The following is a 19,430-nucleotide window of genomic DNA, read 5'->3' as shown; positions in this document are numbered from 1 at the left end:
GTTCAAAGTGATAACAGCGAGAAGTTCACGTACTGCATGGTGTGTGTTTCGTACGAGAAAAAGAGTAAGAAGGTGAATTCTGAAATTTTTGTTGCTAGAAGTTCAAGAGCTCTTCCCTCGGAAGTTCAAAAATTATTGCTAGAGAGGTTCATCTTGTGTTTACATGTTCAAAAAACAAAAAAAGATATTGTGTCTCATGTTTTAAAATAGTTCTCTCAAAACATTACAAATTTGGAATAAAAATACTGTACATGAAAAAAAGTTCTTTTCTATTCAATAGCTTTCCAAGAGGTATGTTGTATACTCTATTCCAAAAATAAATGGTTAAAATAAATTGGTGTATGTTGTTCGAAAAGAAAAGTTTAACCGTATTAAAAAAGTTGCGACTTTCCAATATGTTCCTAATGATTTATCATTTGTGGAACTCCGAGCACTTCCACAAAGTTCAATATGAAAACAGCGAGCAGTTCAACTACTATACGGAATGCGTTTCAGACGAGAATAAAAGAATACAAAACTGAAATCCTAAAAGGTTTGTTGCAAGAAGTTCACGTGCTCCATGATACGTCTCCAACGTATCTATAATTTTTGATTGCTCCATGCTATATTATCTACTGTTTTGGACATTATTGGGCTTTATTATCCACTTTTATATTATTTTTGGGACTAACCTATTAACCGGAGGCCCGGCCCAGAATTGCTGTTTTTTGCCTATTTCAGGGTTTCGAAGAAAAGAAATATCAAACAGAGTCCAAACGGAATGAAACCTTCGGGAACGTGATTTTCTCACCGAACATGATCCAGGAGACTTGGACCCTACGTCAAGAAATAAAGGAGGAGGCCACGAGGAAGGGGGCGCGCCTTCCCCCCCCCCCCCCAGGCGCGCCCTCCACCCTCGTGGGCCTCCTGTTGCTCCACCGACGTACTCGTTCCTCCTATATATACCTACGTACCCCCAAACAATCAGATACGGAGCCAAAACCGTAATTCCACCTCCACAACTTTCTGTATCCACGAGATCCCATCTTGGGGCCTGTTCCGGAGTTCCTCCAGAGGGGGCATCCATCACGAAGGGCTTCTACATCAACACCATAGCCTCTCCGATGAAGTGTGAGTAGTTTACCTCAGACCTTTGGGTCCATAGTTATTAGCTAGATGGCTTCTTCTCTCTTTTTGGATCTCAATACAATGTTCTCCCCCTCTCTTATGGAGATCTATTCGATGTAATCTTCTTTTTGCGGTGTGTTTGTTGAGACCGATGAATTGTGGATTTATGATCAAGATTATCTATGAACAATATTTGAATCTTCTCTGAATTCTTTTATGTATGATTGGTTATCTTTGCAAGTCTATTCGAATTATCAGTTTGGTTTGGCCTACTAGATTGATCTTTCTTGCAATGGGAGAAGTGCTTAGCTTTGGGTTCAATCTTGCGGTGTCCTTTCCCAGTGATAGTAGGGGCAGCAAGGCACGTATTGTATCGTTGCCATCGAGGATAACAAGATGGTTTTTTTTTATCATATTGCATGAATTTATCCATCTACATCATGTCATGTTGCTTAAGGTGTTACTTTGTTTTCATGAACTTAATACTCTAGATCCATGCTGGATAGCGGTCGATGAGTGGAGTAATAGTAGTAGATGTAGGCAGGAGTTGGTCTACTTGTCTCGGACGTGATGCCTATATACATGACCATACCTAGATATTCTCATAACTATGCTCAATTCTGTCAATTACTCAACAGTAATTCATTCACCCATCGTAAAATACTTATGCTCTTGAGAGAAGCCACTAGTGAAACCTATGGCCCCCGTGTCTTTCTTCATCATATTAATCTTCCAATACTTAGTTATTTCCTTTGATTTTTACTTTTCTTTTATTTTACTCTGCATCTTTATCACAAAAATACCAAAAATATTATCTTATCATATCTATCAGATCTCACTCTCGTAAGTGAACATGAAGGGATTGACAACCCCTTATCATGTTGGTTGCGAGGAGTTATTTGTTTTGTGCAGGTACGAGGGACTCGCGTGTAGCCTCCTACTTGATTGATACCTTGGTTCTCAAAAACTGAGGGAAATACTTATGCTACTTTGCTGCATCATCCTTTCCTCTTCAAGGAAATCCAACGCAGTGCTCAAGAGGTAGCAAGAAGAATTTCTGGTGTCGTTGCCGGGGAGTCTACGCAAAAGTTAATATACCAAGCACCCATCACAACCCTTATCTCCCGCATTACATTATTTGCCATTTTCCTCTTGTTTTCCTCTCCCCCACTTCACCCTTGCCGTTTTATTCGCCCTCTCTCTCTATCCTCCCTCTCTTTCTCTATTTGCCTCTTTTTGCCCACTTGCTTTTTTTTTGCTTGTGTGTTGGATTGCTTGCTTGTCACGATGGCTCAAGATAACACTAAATTGTGTGACTTTACCAATACCAACAACAATGATTTTATTAGCACTCCAATTACTCCTCTTACCGATGCTGAATCTTGTGAAATTAATGCCACTTTGCTGAATCTTGTCATGAAAGATCCATTTTCCGGCCTTCCTAGTGAAGATGCTGCTACCCATCTAAATAGCTTCGTTGATTTGTGTGATATGCAAAAGAAGAAAGATGTGGACAACGATATTGTTAAATTTAAGCTATTTCCTTTTTCGCTTACAGATTGTGCTAAAGCTTGGTTTTCGTCTTTGCCTAAGAATAGTATGGATTCATGGAACAAGTGCAAAGATGCTTCTATCTCTAAGTATTTTCCTCCCGCTAAGATCATCTCTCTTAGAAACGATATTATGCACTTTAAACTACTTGATCATGAACATGTTGCACAAGCTTGGAAGAGGATGACATTAATGATACGTAATTGCCCTACTCATGGTTTGATTTTGAGTATGATTATACAAAAATTTTATGCCGGATTGAATTTTGCTTCTAGAAATCTTTTAGATTCGGACGCGGGAGGCACTTTTATGGGAATCACATTAGGAGAAGCTACTAAACTCCTAGATAATATTATGGTTAATTATTCTCAATGGCATACTAAAAGATCTACTAATAAAAAGGTGCATGCGATAGAAGAAATTAATGTTTTGAGTGGAAAGATGGATGACCTTATGAAATTATTTGCTAGTAAGAGTGTTTCTTCTGATCCTAATGATATGCCCTTGTCTACTTTGATTGAGAATAACAATGAATCTATGGATGTGAATTTTGTTGGTAGGAACAATTTTGGTAACAACGCGTATAGAGGAAATTTTAATCCTAGGCCGTATCCTAGTAATCCCTCTAATAATTATGGTAATTCCTACAACAATACTTATGGAAATTATAATAAGATGCCCTCTTATTTTGAATCTAATATTAAAAAAATTATTACTTCGCAAAAGAATTTCAATGCTTTGATTGAAGAAACATTGCTTAAGATTGATGAGTTGGCTAGGAACATTGATAGAATTTCTCTTGATGTTGATTCTTTGAAACTTAGATCTATTCATCCTAAGCATGATATCAATGAGTCTCTCAAAGCCATGAGAATTTCCATTGATGAGTGCAAAGAAAGAACCGCTAGGATGCGTGCTAAGAAAGATGCCTTTATAAGAGCGTGTTCTTCTAGTTCCTATGAAAATAAAGATGAAGATCTAAAAGTTATTGATGTGTCCCCTATTAAATCTTTGTTTTGAAATATGAATCTTGACAATGATGGGACTGAATATGATTCACCTTTACCTAGAAGGCGTTCCAAAAATTTGGAGTTTTTAGATCTTGATGCGAAATATGATGAAAGTGGGATTGAAGAAATTAAAACCCTAGATGTTGCTAAACCTACTATTTTGAATTTCAAGGAATTTAATTATGAAAATTGCTCTTTGATTGATTGTATTTCCTTGTTGCAATCCGTGCTAAATTCTCCTCATGCTTATAGTCAAAATAAAGCGTTTACTAAACATATCGTTGATGCCTTGATGCAATCTTATGAAAAAAACTTGAGTTATAAGTTTCAATACCTAGAAAACTTTATGATGAGTGGGAACCAACTATTAAAATTAAGATTAAAGATCGTGAATGCTATGCTTTGTGTGATTTGGGTGCTAGTGTTTCCACGATTCCAAAGACTTTGTGTGATTTTTTAGGTTTCCGTGATTTTGATGATTGCTCTCTAAACTTGCACCTTGTGGATTCCACTATTAAGAAACCTATGGGAAGAATTAATGATGTTCTTATTGTTGAAAATAGGAATTATGTGCCCATAGATTTTATTGTTCTTAACATATATTGCAATCCTTCATGTCCTATTATTCTTGGTAGACCTTTTCTTAGAGCGGTTGGTGCAATTATTGATATGAAGGAAGGAAATATTAGATTCCAATTTCCATTAAGGAAAGGCATGTAACACTTTCCTAGAAAGAAAATTACATTACCTTATGAATCTATTATGAGAGCCACTTATGAATTTCCTACCAAAGATGGCAATACCTAGATCTATCCTTACTTTTTATGCCTAGCAAGGGGCGTTAAACGATAGCGCTTGTTGGGAGGCAACCCAATTTTATTTTTATTCCTTGATTTTTGCTCCTGTTTAGTAATAAATAATTTATCTAGCCTCTGTTTAGGTTGTGTTTTTTATGTGTTTAATTAGTGTTTGTGCCAAGTAGAACCGTTGGGAAGACTTGGGGGAAAGTCTTGATATCTTGCTTTAAAAAACAGAAAAACTTTAGCGCTCACGAGAACTGCCGCCATTTTTATTTGGGAAGAGCTATTTAGTTAATTCTTTTTGCAAATGATTAATAGATAAATTACTCACGTCCAGAAATTTATTTTAGAATTTTTGGGGTTCTAGATCTAGCGCTAGCTTCAGATTACCACAGACTGTTCTGTTTTTGACAAATTCTGTTTTTCGTGTGTTGTTTGCTTATTTTGATGAATCTATGGCTAGTAAAATAGTTCATAAACCATAGAGAGGTTGGAATACAGTAGGTTTAACACCAATATAAATAAATAATGAGTTCATTACAGTACCTTGAAGTGGTCTTTTGTTTTCCTTCGCTAACGGAGCTCACGAGATTTTCTACTTTAAGTTTTGTGTTGTGAAGTTTTCAAGTTTTGGGTAAAAAGATTTGATGGATTATGGAACAAGGAGTGGCAAGAGCCTAACCTTGGGGATGCCCATGGCACCCCCAAGATAATCTAAGGACACCTAAAAGCCAAATCCCGTCTTTCGTCTACTTCTATCGGTAACTTTACTTGGAGCTATATTTTTATTCACCACATGATATGTGTTTTGCTTGGAGCGTCTTGTATGATTTGAGTCTCTGATTTTTAGTTCACCACAATCATACTTGATGTACACACCTTTTGAGAGATCCATACATGATTTGGAATTTGTTAGAATACTCTATGTGCTTCACTTATATCTTCTTGAGTTATATAGTTTTTCTCTAGTACTTCACTTATATCTTTTAGAGCATGGTGGTGGATTTGTTTTATAGAAACTATTGATCTCTCATGCTTCACTTAAATTATTTTGAGAGTCTTAAATAGCATGCTAATTTTCTTAAATAATCCTAATATGCTAGGTATTCAAGATTAGTAAAAAAAATTCTTATGAGTGTTTTGAATACAAAGAGAACTTTGATGCTTGATGATTGTTTTGAGATATGGAGGTAATAATATCAAAGTTGTGCTGGTTGAGTAGTTGTGAATTTGAGAAATGATTGTGTTAACGTTTGCAAGTCCCGTAGCATGCACGTATGGTAAATGTTATGTAACAAATTTGAAACATGAGGTGTTCTTTGATTGTCCTCCTTATGAGTGGCGGTCGGGGACGAGCGATGGTCTTTTCCTACCAATCTAACCCCCTAGGAGCATGCGCGTAGTGCTTGATTTTTGATGACTTGTAGATTTTTGCAATAAGTATGTGAGTTCTTTATGACTAATATTGAGTCCATGGATTATACGCACTCTCACCCTTCCATCATTGCTAGCCTCTTCGGTACCGTGCATTGCCCTTTCTCACATTGAGAGTTGGTGCAAACTTCGCCAGTGCATCCAAACTCCGTGATATGATACGCTCTTTCACACATAAACCACCTTATATCTTCCTCAAAACAACCACCATACCTACCTATTATGGCATTAACATAGCCATTCCGAGATATATTGCCATGCAACTTTCCACCATTCCGCTTATCATGACACATTCATCATTGTCATATTGCTTAGCATGATCATGTAGTTGACATAGTATTTGTGGCAAGGCCACCATTCATAATTCTTTCATACATGTCACTCTTGGTTCATTGCATATCCCGGTACACCGCCGGAGACATTCATATAGAGTTATATCTTGTTCGAAGTATCGAGTTGTAATTCTTGAGTTGTAAGTAAATAGAAGTGTGATGACCATCATTCATAGAGAATTGTCCAAAAAAGGCCAAAAAAGGAAGGCCAAAAAAGGGACAATGCTACTATCCTTTTCCACACTCGTGCTTCAAAGTAGCACCATAATCTTCATGATAGAGAGTCTTTTGTTTTGTCACTTTCATATACTAGTGGGAAATTTTCATTATAGAACTTGGCTTGTATATTCCAATAGTGGGCCTCCTCAAGTGCCCTAGGTCTTCGTGAGCAAGCTAGTTGGATGCACACCCACTTAGTTTCTTTTGTTGAGCTTTCATACATTTATAGCTCTAGTGCATCCGTTGCATGGCAATCCCTACTCCTTGCATTAACATCAATCGATGGTCATATCAATAGCCCATTGATTAGCCTCGTTGATGTGAGACTTTCTCCTTTTTGTCTTCTCCACATAACCCCCATCATATTCTATTCCACCCATAGTGCTATGTCCATGGCTCGCGCTCATATATTGCATGAAATTTATAGGTTTGAGATTACTAAAGTATGAAACAATTGCTTGGCTTGTCATCGGGGTTGTGGATGATGAGAGCATTCTTGTGTGACGAAAATGGAGCAAGACTAAACTATATGATTTTGTAGGGATGAACTATCTTTGGCCATGTTATTTTGAGAAGACATAATTGCTTAGTTAGTATGCTTGAAGTATTATTATTTTTATGTCAATATGAACTTTTATCTTGAAAGTTTCGAATCTGAATATTCATACCACAATTAAGAAGAATTACATTAAAATTATGCCAAGTAGCACTCCGCATCAAAAATTATCTTTTTATCATTTACCTACTTGAGGACGAGCAGGAATTAAGCTTGGGATGCTTGATACGTCTCCAACGTATCTATAATTTTTTATTGCTCCATGCTATATTATCTACTGTTTTGGACATTATTGGGCTTTATTATCCACCTTTATATTATTTTTGGGACTAACCTATTAACCAGAGGCCCAGCCCAGAATTGTTGTTTTTTGCCTATTTCAGGGTTTCGAAGAAAAGGAATATCAAACAGAGTCCAACGGAATGAAACCTTCGGGAACGTGATTTTCTCACCAAACATGATCCAGGAGACTGGGACCCTACGTCAAGACATAAAGGAGGAGGCCACGAGGTAGGGGGGCGCGCCTACGCCCCCAGGCGCGCCCTCCACCCTCGTGGGCCCCCTGTTACTCCACCAACGTACTCCTTCCTCCTATATATACCTACGTACCCCCAAACAATCAGATATGAAGCCAAAACCCTAATTCCACCGCCGCAACTTTCTGTATCCATGAGATCCCATCTTGGGGCCTGTTCCGGAGCTCCGCCGGAGGGGGCATCCATCACGGAGGGCTTCTACATCAACACCAGAGCCTCTCCGATGAAGTGTGAATAGTTTACCTTAGACCTTCTGGTCCATAGTTATTAGCTAGATGGCTTCTTCTCTCTTTTTGGATCTCAATACAATGTTCTCCCCCTCTCTTGTGGAGATCTATTCGATGTAATCTTATTTTTGCGGTGTGTTTGTTGAGACCGATGAATTGTGGGTTTATGATCAAGATTATCTATGAACAATATTTGAATCTTCTATGAATTCTTTTATGTATGATTGGTTATCTTTGCAAGTCTCTTCGAATTATCAGTTTGGTTTGGCCTACTAGATTGATCTTTCTTGCAATGGGAGAAGTGCCTAGCTTTGGGTTCAATCTTGTGGTGTCCTTTCCCAGTGACAGTAGGGACAGCAAGGCACGTACTGTATTGTTGCCATCGAGGATAACAAGATGGGTTTTTTTTATCATATTGCATGAATTTATCCCTCTACATCATGTCATCTTGCTTAAGGCATTACTCTGTTTTCATGAACTTAATAATCTAGATGCATGCTAGATAACGGTCGATGAGTGGAGTAATAGTATTAGATGTAGGCAGGAGTCGGTCTACTTGTCTTGGACGTGATGCCTATATACATGATCATACCTAGATATTCTCATAACTATGCTCAATTCTGTCAATTGCTCAACAGTAATTCATTCACCCACCGTAAAATACTTATGCTCTTGAAAGAAGCCACTAGTGAAACCTATGGCCCCCGGGTCTATCTTCATCATATTAATCTTCCAATACTTAGTTATTTCCTTTGCTTTTTTACTTTGCTTTTATTTTACTTTGCATCTTTATCACAAAAATACCAAAAATATTATCTTATCATATCTATCAGATCTCACTCTCGTAAGTGAGCGTGAAGGGATTGACAACCCCTTATCGCGTTGGTTGCGAGGAGTTATTTGTTTTGTTCAGGTATGAGGGACTCACGCGTAGCCTCCTACTGGATTTATACCTTGGTTCTCAAAAACTGAGGGAAATACTTACGCTACTTTGCTGCATCATCCTTTCCTCTTCAAGAAATCCAACACAGTGCTCAAGAAGTAGCACTCCACCAAGCACGGTTCAAAACTTATATTATGAGACTCCAACCTTCAATTACATGTAAAAAAAGATAGGCAAAAACAGCATGGCATTTGCCATTTTTAAAACTACTCTCAAATGGCAACAAATTTGTAACACATGTCTACAATTAAAAAGCTATTGCTATTGATAAGCTATCCAACAAATTTGCACATGAACGACCATTGGAGACATTGGTATTTTTTCTTGTTATTTCTCACTATGTTCATTTTTTAGGTGTTGGAAAAATGTGCAGCAGAAGTTCATGTCAAACTAATAGGATGACTTTCGTTTATATAAGAATCAAGATTTTCATTTTTCTAAATATATCAAATTCATTTTCTAAGAATAAAAATGACAAAGTTCAAATTAAAAAAGAGGAGTAGTTCAATGTATACGGGAAAATCAAATTATTACCATTTCTAAGAAAAATATTTGATGCTTTTCTTTCTATGAAATATGACTAAGACATTGAAATTAAAATAACAGGGAAGTTCAAAGTATATAAAAAACTCAGATTTGTTGCAAGAAGTTCACGTGCACCTCCGTGCACGGTTCAGTATTTATATTGCGGGACGTCTGACCTCCAATTACATGTTTTAAAATGGCAAGAAATGACGTCCGACCTTCAATTGCGTGTAATTCGACCTATACACAAAATGTGACAGAAGTTCATAGTGAAAACAACGAGAAGTTCAAGTAGTACAAGGAATGCATTTCAGTTGAGAATGAAAGTATAGAAAAATAAAAGCTTAAAAGGTTTGTTGAAAGAAGTTCAAGTGCTCTGTCTGGGGAAGTTCAAAGAAATTTGCGAGAGAGGTTCACCTTGTATTTCCATGTTCAAAAACGCAAAAAAGCTTGTTTTTTACGTTTTAAAATAAATCTCTCAATCTAAAAAAGAAGTTCAGTTATTATTTGGGAGCAATTTAATTTTAGAAAAACTAAAAAATCAAATTATAAAAATGGAAAAAGTTCATGTACTACATGGTGTGTCTTTGATATGAGAAAAATGAATTATTGCGAGAGAGGTTTGTACAAAAGGAATATCAAATTAAAAGGCAAGGTCCAAATTTTTTGTTGTTATAAGTTGAAGTCCTCGGTTGAAGAAACTTTAAAAAATTATTGCGAGAGAGGTTTGTACAAAAGGAATATCATTTGTGTAACACTGACGAATGGATGAGAAAATTACAAACGAAAATACGTTACAGAAGTTCAACGTGAAAACAACAGGAAGTTCAACTATGACACTGAGTGAATTTCAGATGAAAAAAACTTTTAAAAACGTCGCGAGTATGAAACAAATGATCAACACGGGAGAGTTGTGTGTTTATAGCAGCTATACATTGGTATATCACTTGCTCAATTCCAGTGAGTGGATGGAGAGCTACGAGCAACAAAAGCATGTGAAAAACAGAGTGAAGTTCAAGTAGACATGGCGAGAAGTTCAAGTTCTTCACACCGTGCATTTTCGAGAAATCTGTTTCACGATAAAGGCAGAACACATGATCTTGCCGTTTCTGAAATTACTCAAAAACGGCTAGGAACAAGAGAAAACCATCTACATGAAAAAGTTTCGTGTTTTCAATAGCTTTTCAACAGCATATTATTTGCCCCATTTCGATAAATTTGTATAAATTACGGCCAAAAAACTTTTGAGCCATTTTCAAAATTGATTTAAAACTGTAAGCAATTGGGAGAAACATATATACCAAAAACTTTCGCATTTCCTCAAACTTTTGAACGCCATATCATTTGCTGCATTCAGAAGTACGGCTAAAAAATTAACTCGAAAATACGAACTCGATGGAACTTGGACCATTTTCTAAATTACTTTTAAACCGTTCAAAATTAGAAAAAGCTTTGAACATGAAAAAGTAGCGCATTTTCAAAAGCTTTCCAATGTCGTATCATCTGCCTCAATTGGATTAGCCGTTTAGAAATGGCATCGAAAATATGACATCAGCTGTTCAGTTTGTGGAATTTTACAATTTTCCAAATTTCTCTTTAACCATAGGGAACTAGATAAAACTTTCAATTTGTGGAAGGGGCAGATTTGTAGCAGATTTCCAATGCCATATTATTTTCCTAATTCCGATAAACAGTTTAGAATTGTGATTGAAAACGCGATTCACATTTTTTGTAGAAGAAAAAATGGTTTTCAAAACTGCGCTCAAACCACTTACACTTGGCCAAAAATTTAACTTGGGTCATGATACTCGTGTTCATAGCTTTCCAAAGGTATATCGCAAGCCCCACTTGGGCAATATTGGCGGAAGTTCAACCTAGCAAATGGGGGAAGTTCAACTACTACTGTCGGGGCATGTCAGGTTGTTATCAAAATATTATTCTGATCCCGTGATCAGAATAGTGTTTGTGTGTGTATGGGATTGGTCTATTCTAATAACAACCTTAAGACCTTATTGTAGTAACACCTGAAGCTTATTCTACTAACAAGAAAGAACCGCACGAGTGCCCCGTACGGAACTGCCCGGTGACAAAACCTACCACTACCATCTACACCACTCGTGCCCACCCGACCCACCCCCACGCCCACACACAACCCACCTCCTCTCCCACCTTCTTCCTCCTGTGGTTGCCAGAGCCTCGCATCGCCATGCTTTCCTCTGCGCACCGTCCACCCGACGCCGCCCCGATCCACGGAGCCACCGCAGCCACCTCCGCCTTGCCCTGAAGTCGCCGCTGTCGCTGCGAAGGCCCTGCGCCACCATCTAGACATGGCCGCACCTCTACAAACGGCCTCCGCGCCTCCCCTTCCCCACCCCAAATCGCCTCCATGCCCCAAGCCACGCCCGACGACTGCCGTGCATCCCCTCCCCCACCACATCGTGTCATCACCCCCACACCCCACCTCGGCCGCCACCTCATGGCCCGTGCCGCCAGCCTCCCTCGCAGCCACATCCGCACCGCCACTCTCCCGGGGCACCACCGCACCTCTCACAGCGTCGGATCCAGCGGTAGCCGCACCGCCGCGCGCTCATCTCGGTGGACAGTGCCTCATCTCAGTGGAGTACAACGGTGGAGGGCAAAGGCCCATGGCGGTATCGAGCCTCCACCAGTCCCCACAGTGCAGGGGCCGTCATGGCAGCTCTTCTCCTGGGCCCCCTTCTCCTCCCCCCACGGCGGTGATTGCCTCTCCAGCTCTGACTCCTCCATCTCCATACATGTGCCCCGGACCAGCCATGTTCGATGTATGGTACCGGTGGCTCTCTTTCAACACCTCCTACTCCACCGCTCCAACATACCCCTCCAGCAAGTCGCCTGGCACACCAAACCTACCTCCTGTGGCAGCGGCCCGGGAAAAGATCGGACCCCGGTGAGATCCGATTGTGGACTTCTTCTCGGGTGTGCAGTTCGGCCCCCAGCGGTGATGCAGTGCAGCTCCAGATCCGCCGGAGATCTATGGCATCGCTCCGAGCATTGTCGAAGAGCGTCGTGGAGGTTGCGGTAACCACGTCCGTCACCCAACTAGATCCAGCCGATGTGCACTTCAGCTGACGCCGCAACTCTCTCTCATCACCCATGCAGTTTGCCGGTGACGCCCCCTCCACAACTCATGGTGTCCAAGCTAGGTCCACTAGCCGACGCCTCGATCCCCTTTGCATCTTCATTCATGCGAGGGATCCTCCTGGATCCATGTTCTCACCTCCATGGTTGTGTGCGTTCCTGTAGTAGAATACGAGGAGAGCGACGACGCGCATAGGTGATATGCAGTAAGTCGGCACACCGTTTACTGTAGTTTTCTCTCTGAATTAATCCCTAAACTAACATGCTTGAAGTTCAGCTCCTGCTTTTTGTGATTCAACTTTGTTGTGGTTTTGGTAGGAGAGCATAAACACAGGAGAAAAGGGGAGAAGGAAGAACTTCATCGGTTTAGTTCTCTGCCCAGTGCAGTTTATTTTTGCTGTTCGTTGATTTAGCAGGAGAGTATAAGAAGTTCTCCGCCCAGTGTCATTCTGCTGGGGATTATGTCGCATATTTTGTTGTGCACTATGGCACATGGTTCTTTTTATTTTATCTATTTTGTGCAGTAAGAAAGGGACTGCAATACATCACCTCTTGTGTGTGGTTAGATTTTTCATTGTAGTGGTGCGCGTCGGTTCTATATAGAAACGGGGTTTAACCCCTTTCCGCGGCGGCATTTGGAACTGTCGCCAAGTGAGTGTGGGAAATAGAGGGTCCTTCCCACATGACCAAGAAACCGCCAGGGATAGGGGGCCTTGATGCATACAGTTGTCCTTATATAACCATTTCTGATATCTCGAATATCACAAACGCTTCATTCTTGCTACTCGTTTGTGCTCGCATTGCCATTGCAGTCAAAGTTTTGTTGTTTTACCTAAAACCAAGCAGATTCCAAGCACGGGAGTTTTCTAGGCACGTACCAAACTGGCTATACGTTTACCAAGGCTGGCACATCACAAACAGTTCATGATTATAAACTGTGTATGATAGGTAGACAATGACACACATTTAGTTTTCCCGCACTGTATGTGATAGTGTGTGACATCACACACGCTTTGCAAACGGCAACTATGTGCATTGTTACACACATTTCCTCTCCGTGAACCGTGTCTAATTATGATGTATATCGCACACGCTGTGCTTTATTAACCATGTGCGCTGTAATGACCTGCACACCTAAATTTCACCCTAATTTAATTGCTACTATTTAAAATTGTACCTAATTTAAACTTGAAAGTAGAGTATAGTTTTATTCATATCCATCAGGTTCAAACAACCAATGCGTTATTCGATTCACAAGTAAATATTTTTAAGAATTACATACACTCAAAAAAAAGACATCCGTGACATTTTGGGCCAAACGAATTTTTTCCTGTCATACTTATGACACTTCTATGACGATAATTGTGACAAAACCCGGTATCATCATAGATGTGGTGGGGTCCTACTTCTATGACAAAAAATCATGACAGAAAATGGGCTTTTCGTCCTGGACGGGCCGGAGATGTAGCTGCATTACATTCTTTGGGCCGTCCATGTCGGAAAAAACCATGGTAGAAGCGAGGGCGAGGAAAATATCGGGGAGTTCCCAGTTACGGTGGGTGGTCGGGGGCCGAGCGATGCACGTTTCTCGCATACGTACGCGCGTGTGTGCGAGGCGTTGGGCTCTAACTGAACCCGAGCGAGGCATTGGGCTCTAACTGAATCCGAGCGATTGCACTGTAGGCTACACATTACTGAACCCGATCGATCGATCGATCCCTTGCTGTTAACTGAACCCGAGTGATTCCTTCGTTACTACTGCTAACCGAAGCCGATCGATGCTGCCCATAGATGAACAGTGAGTGTTGTTGGGGGGTTTGGATGAACAGTTCCAGGTGGGGGTTTGGATGAACAGGACCCCGTGGTAGTAGAGGCCGTTACCGCTGGGTGAACAGTATCCCGATCGATCGAGCCAGTGGAGGGGTGGATGAACAGGACCCCGTGGAGCGCTAGATGAATAGGACGACCCCGTGGAGGGTTGGTTAAACAGTAGCCGGTGGAGGGCTGGATGAACAGTAGCCCGTGGAGGGATGGTTGAATAGGACCCCGTGGAGAGGGCTGGTTGAACAGTAGCCGGTGGAGGCTGGATGAAAAGGAGCCCGTGGATGAACAGTCATAGGTGGAAGCTGGAGGAGGTCGATGGTGGAGATGAACAGAATTCCGTAGAGTCCCGTTCTGCGATACGCCACACCCCTCCCGATGAACAGGACCCCCGTTTCGACCATAGCGCTCCAACACAAGTCCGTTTACTCCGTTTTGTGGTAGGCCACACCCCTCCCGATCAATAGGACCCCGTTTCGACCATAGGAGGTCCAATAGAAGTCTGTTTCCTCTGTTTTGCGGTATGCCAGATCCCTCCCAATGAACAGGATCCCATTTCGACCATAGCCAGTCGAACACAAGGCCGTTTTCTCCATTCCACGGTTGCCAGGCCTCGTTTCCATCGGCTGTTCCGTCCAAGCCGGTTGGCTCTCGATGAACACGACGCATTCTGTTGCCTCCCCATGAACACGACGACGACGCAGTTTCTCTGTTCCGACCCAGCCATGTACACGAGCCCTGACCGTATGTATGCGCGAGTAGGCGTTCGAGACCCCACCCATATGTACATACATGGCCGTATTTTCTTTCTTGCACCCTGGCCGCTGTATGTACGTGTACATGCTACGTGCGCGCCTCTACTACGACATGTGCCCTTCCTTGCACGGCCATGGTTCATCGCTGCAGCCTGCAGACAGACCGATCATATGTACGTACATGCTCACGACCAGAATGACAACGCTACATACGCTTCGACCAGGTGGGTCCTGACTGTCAGGCACTTCCTTGCGTGCGAAGATGTAGCTGGTGGGTTGTAACGCCCCGAGACCATTGCGCCAGGTGTCTTCCAGTTATGCGCCGTCGTTGCCATGTCTTTTTCTTGCGTGTTGCATTTCATCATGTCATCATGTGCATTGCATCATCATGTTTTCAAAACTTTCATTCGTTTGGGTTCCCCCAGTTCCGTCCGTTGTCCGTTTTGAGCCCAGACACACTTGCACGCGCCCGCGACACGTCCGAAATATTATTTTATAAGTGGCCGGAAAATGTTCTGGAAATGGGTTGAAAGTTGGCATGTGGTGTTTTTATGTTGTCAGTAGTTCGCCTGCCAAATTTCATCGCATTCGGAGTCCGTTTGACGCCCCAACGGATAACTATAGCGGCAGTATAGCCGGTCTAACGTCGGACGTTTTCGGTCTCCGAAAACAGTCGCCGGGTCTCTCTCACTTCTCTTCTCTCAGTCCAAAGCTTTCTGCACAGTCCTCTATTAACCGCCAGGCTCCGAAACCCCTCCTTGCACAATGCATCGACCCCCTCACGTGCGCGTCCGAAAGCTGTCCCGAACCCCCTTGGGCAGTTGTCACCGTTGGACTCAGAACATCCCCAAACATCTACAAAACGTCTCCATTTTTTTGGCTACCTAACCTATTTTTCCCGTCCGTCCGATTACGATCGGAGGGACCTAACTACCCTAAACCGATTTCATCTGCTAAATATAAGGCCCAACCCTAGATCCTAGGGGTCTTGTCCCATCGATCCCACCGCGCCGCCACTCCACCTGGTTTCCTCGGGATCCCTCCCGGACCAACCAGCAGCTTCCTCCCTGAACCAAAAAAATCCTCTCTCGTTCTCCACCAACCAACTGATTCATCCAATCTCGTAGCCATCTCCTCGTTTCTCCTCTGCCTCGACCGGAGCAAGGCTCCCCCTGATCATGGCGCCCGAGCTCCACCTTGCGTGCCCGCCTCCTCGTCCTCCCGGCCACATCAGATGAACGGGAGGCCTCGCGCCTACCTCCTCGCACTCCTCGTCGACCCAAGGAGTCGAACGCCTCCCTTCGGAGCCAACCGCGCTGCCAGCGGAGCTCGCCGGAGCAGCCAGCCCTCAGGCATTCTTGCTCCTCCCGTCTCCCCCGCAGCTTCCTCTCCCTTCCTTCTCTCTCTCACGATCTCTCTCTCATGCTGTTCACAGGAAGCACCTCCTCCTCCCTGCACCAAGCCGCAGTTTCGCCGCCCATGGAGCTCCACCACCCACCAGATTCGGTGCCCCAAGGCCCGATCCGTCCATTCCAGCCGCCGCCGGACCGACAAGCCTTCTGCCGGAGCCCTGCAGTCCTATTGTCGCCGTTGCCAAGCCCCTGCCTCTGCTTCTTTCGAACCAGGGAAGAGGACGATCGTCCCTGCGTTGACCCGTGTCCCTGTTCATCTGGAGCGCCAGCTACCGGGCGGCCCAGCGCCAGATCGCGCCAAGGCCCAGCGCTCAGCCTCCCAGCCCAGCATCGCCCCCTGCCGGCCTCTCCTCTACACCAGCGGGCCTTGGCCCATGATGAGCCACCGACATCCCAGCGCCCCTCCTTTTTCCTTACCTGTTGGGACAGTTCAGTTTCAGCCCGTGAACGTTTTTTTTCTTGGACGTTTTTTGCTATTTCCTGGCCTTTGCATATTTAAAGAAATGCCATCATATTGATATGCTCATAACTAATTAACCGTGCATCGGTTTAAAACAAACTTTATATGTAAAATGTCTAGAATTTTGTCTAGTTTAATAATATCCAACTTTCATCTATGTTTCAAATCTTTAAAATGTTGTTTGTCTAATTTTGTTTAAATGCCATGCTAAAATGCTTTATTTCATAACTTAATAACCGTAGCTCCAAATTTAATAAACTTTATATGTAAATGGGGTAGAAAAATGCCTAGTTTAACATGGTGACAGTACTTTGCATGTTAAACAACTCTAAAATATGGTTTAGGGCAGAACAGTACCAAAGCTAAAATATGCATATAGGGATTTACCGGAATTGTTGTTCGTTGTTTCCGACCTCATTGAAACTCGCCTAGATAGGTAGTTTTCCTATGCTCCACCTCTTGCCATGTTAATCAACATTTAATATTGTTGGGTACAAAAACGGGAGAGAATTAAATAATTGTTGTGGTGTTTCGTCAATATGCAACTCGTTGCATATTGAGCTCCACTTAACTTGTAGTTTTGCTTGTGCACTTTGCCATGCCATGCATAATTAAACCGGACATGCATCATACTTGGTTGTGCATCATGCCATGTTGATGTAATGGTTGTTTACTATGTTGTTTGCTCCTTTCCGGTGTTGCTTCTTCGGGTTAGTTCCGATAACGTCGCGTTTGTGAGGATGCGTTCGACTTCGTCCGCTTGTGTTCTTTATGGACTCGTTCTTCTTCCTTGCGGGATCTCGGGCAAGATGACCATAGCCTCGAAATCACTTCTATCTTTGCTTGCTAGTTGCTCGCTCTTTTGCTATGCCTATGCTACGATACCTACCACTTGCTTATCATGTCTCCCATATTGTTAAGCCAAGCCTCTAACCCACCTTGTCGTAGCAAACCGTTTTTTGGCTATGTTACCGCTTTGCTCAGCCCCTCTTATAGCGTTGTTAGTTGCAGGTGAAGATTGGAGTTTGTTCCATGTTGGAACATGGATACTTGTTGGGATATCACAATATCTCTTATTTATATTAATGCATCTATATACTTGGTAAAGGGCGGAAGGCTCGGCCTTATGCCTGGTGTTTTGTTCCACTCTTGCCGCCCTAGTTTCGGTCATATCGGTGTTATGTTCCAGGATTTTGCGTTCCTTACACGGTTGGGTTATAATGGGAACCCCTTGATAGTTCGCTTTGAATAAAACTCCTCCAGCAAGGCCCAACATTGGTTTTACCATTCGCCAGCTAGCCTTTTTCCCTTGGGAGTCGCGCATCCCGAGGGTCATATTTATTTTAACCCCCCGGGGCCAGTGCTTGTCTAAGTGTTGGTCCAAACTGAGCGATCTCCGGAGCTACCAGGGGCAACTCTGGGCTGGCCCAACCGACGTCTTACTCATCTGGTGTGCCCTGAGAACGAGATATGTGCAGCTCCTATCAGGATTTGTCGGCACATCTGGGTGGCTTTGCTGGTCTTGTTTTACCATTGTCGAAATGTCTTGTAACTGGGATGCCGAGTCTGATCGGATTGTCTTGGGAGAAGGACTATCCTTCATTGACCGTGAGAGCTTGTGATGGGCTAAGTTGGGACACCCCTGCAGGGATTTGAACTTTTCGAAAGCCGAGCCCGCGATTATGGGCAGATGGGAATTTGTTAACGTCCGGTTGTAGAAAACCTAAAGCTGATCTTAATTAAAATGCATCAACCGCGTGTGTAACCGTGATGGTCTCTTCTCGGCGGAGTCCGGGAAGTGAACACGGTGTTGGAGTAATGCTTGACGTGGGTTGTTCTAGGATCACTTCTTGATCATAGTTGTTCGACCGTGCTTTTGCCTTCTCTTCTCGCTCTCTTTTGCATATATGTTAGCCACCAAATATGCTAGTCTCTTGCTGCAGCTCCACCTCATACCTTTTACATTACCTATAAGCTTAAATAGTCTTGATCGCGAGGGTGTGAGATTGCTGAGTCCCCGTGACTCACAGATACTTCCAAAACCAGTTTGCAGGTGCCGATGTTACCGAGCAGGTGACACAACCAAGCTCAGGGAGGAGATCGATGAAGATCTTGTTCCTTTGTGTTGTTTCGTTCTAGTTGATCAGTAGTGGAGCCCAGTTGGGGTCGATCGGGGATCTGTGTAGCTTTTGGGGTAGTCTTCTTTTATTTTGGTTCCGTAGTCGGACCTTGATTGTATCTGGATGATGTAATGCTTTATTCATGTATTTGTGTGAAGTGGCCAACTATGTATTTGGGGTAGTCTTCTTTTATTCATGCTTTTATTTTGGGGTAGTCTTCTTTTATTCATGTATTTGTAAGCCAACTATGTATCTTTCCCTTTATTTATTTACATGGGTTGTTGTGAAGATTACCTCCATTGCGACATTGCTTTCAATGCGGTTATGCCTCTAAGTCGTGCTTCGACACGTAGGAGATATAGCCGCATCGAGGGCGTTACATGGGTCCCTGCAGTCAGGGGGCGAATCATTTTTTCATGAAATATGGTGGCCCGTCCGGTGGGTCCCTGCTATCAGGTGGAGGAATCATTATTTTGCACGTAATAAGGAGGTACTTCCTTGCTAT

General features: G+C 42.7%; 1 protein-coding gene across 3 annotated transcripts; it reads left to right on the top strand.

The window, feature by feature from the left end:
• Window positions 1-11,370: 11,370 nt before the first annotated feature.
• Window positions 11,371-12,888, top strand: LOC125541488. Of its 3 annotated transcripts, none has more exons than XR_007297552.1 (3): window positions 11,371-12,291; window positions 12,379-12,563; window positions 12,676-12,888. XR_007297552.1 is itself a non-coding variant. In XM_048704891.1 (2 exons), exons 1-2 carry the CDS (start codon window positions 11,627-11,629, stop codon window positions 12,551-12,553), a joined length of 846 nt encoding a protein of 281 aa, XP_048560848.1. In that variant the 5' UTR covers window positions 11,371-11,626; the 3' UTR covers window positions 12,554-12,660. The 3 variants fall into 3 exon arrangements, 1 of the variants encoding a protein (XP_048560848.1); XR_007297551.1 differs by having other exon boundaries at window positions 11,371-12,297; XM_048704891.1 differs by lacking the exon at window positions 12,676-12,888 and having other exon boundaries at window positions 11,371-12,297; window positions 12,379-12,660.
• Window positions 12,889-19,430: the final 6,542 nt, after the last annotated feature.

This window comes from Triticum urartu, chromosome 2 (assembly GCF_003073215.2).
Source record: "Triticum urartu cultivar G1812 chromosome 2, Tu2.1, whole genome shotgun sequence".
Lineage (NCBI taxonomy): Eukaryota > Viridiplantae > Streptophyta > Magnoliopsida > Poales > Poaceae > Triticum > Triticum urartu.
Note: the sequence above shows the minus strand (reverse complement) of the source record. Positions and strands in the feature narration are given on the sequence as shown.